The 965-nt window shown below is 64.5% G+C and overlaps 1 protein-coding gene across 1 annotated transcript in view; it reads right to left on the reverse strand.

Annotated features, from left to right (window-relative positions):
- Window positions 1-965, reverse strand: part of PLXNB1 (plexin B1) — a gene marked incomplete at its 5' end in the record, with an annotated part of 20,007 nt that overhangs the window by 634 nt on the left and 18,408 nt on the right. The window contains 2 exons of the mRNA XM_015568265.1: window positions 156-230; window positions 832-957. Of these exons, the coding sequence (XP_015423751.1) occupies window positions 156-230; window positions 832-957 (201 nt within the window). The remainder of the gene's footprint in view (window positions 1-155; window positions 231-831; window positions 958-965) is intronic.

Consider the following 965-nt stretch of genomic DNA (forward strand, 5'->3'; position numbering starts at 1 on the left):
GTACTCCATCCAGGTCCTGGGAGAACCCCAGCCCCCCACCCCCATATCTGGGAGCCCCACTGAGGGGCCGGGTGTGGGGTGGGGACATGTAAGAACACAGCCAGGACCAGGGAGCGCATCCCAGGACCCCCCCCCCCAGGCTCATGTGCACCCACCTGGTCATAGTATTTGTTGATATACTTGTAGAGCTCGTGCAAGGCCACGCGTGCCCCAAGGTCTCCAGAGTAGTTCTAGAGAAGACAAGCCAGAGATGAGCCCCCCCAACCAGAGGAGGCTCAGAACCCAAGGAAGGGGCGGGGCGGGGCCTGGAGGTGCAGGGGGGGCGCAGCCTGCAGTTTTAGCAGGGCCCTGCCTCTCGCCATCAGGGCCCCAGTCCCCACCTCATTCGCCCTAAAGGATACCCCGAAGTGTGCCCGGTCTCTGGTCATCCCAGGTGGCCGTGGAGCCAAGCGGGCGAGATGCTGCTCTGACTTCACCCCTTTCCTGAGGTCACCGGGCCCCTCCCCGGGTCCCCTACTTGGGGAGCTCTTACAGGGGCCCAATGAAGGTAATCACAACACCTCACTCCGAAACACCCTAAAACCAGAGCTGCGGTCATTGTGGCTGCGATGGTCATCGGTTCAGAAACCTTGTGTGTGAATTCCTGGGCTGATGTTCGGGGCTCCTTCAGGAGGAGGGGGGCGCGTCTATACCACCCGGGGAAGCAGGCCGCCTGCTGACCTCGGCTGAACCCCCAGCAGGGGCCGCGGCCGCTGCGGGACACGCCCTGGAGCCCTGGTCTTTAAAGTGCTCAGGTCCCCGCAAAGGGGGCGTGAAGGGGGGAGGGCCCACCCGGGACAGCTCGGCCAGCAGGGAGTTCATCTCCTGGTCGCTGGCGGGGACGGTCTGTCGGATGTCAGCATAGTACCTGCGGGAGATGGTGGGGACAGCAGCTGCTGGAGCACAAGCCCCCCCCGCCCCCCACC

The sequence above is a fragment of the Myotis davidii genome, unplaced genomic scaffold (genome assembly GCF_000327345.1).
Source record: "Myotis davidii unplaced genomic scaffold, ASM32734v1 scaffold663, whole genome shotgun sequence".
Taxonomy (NCBI): Eukaryota; Metazoa; Chordata; class Mammalia; order Chiroptera; family Vespertilionidae; genus Myotis; species Myotis davidii.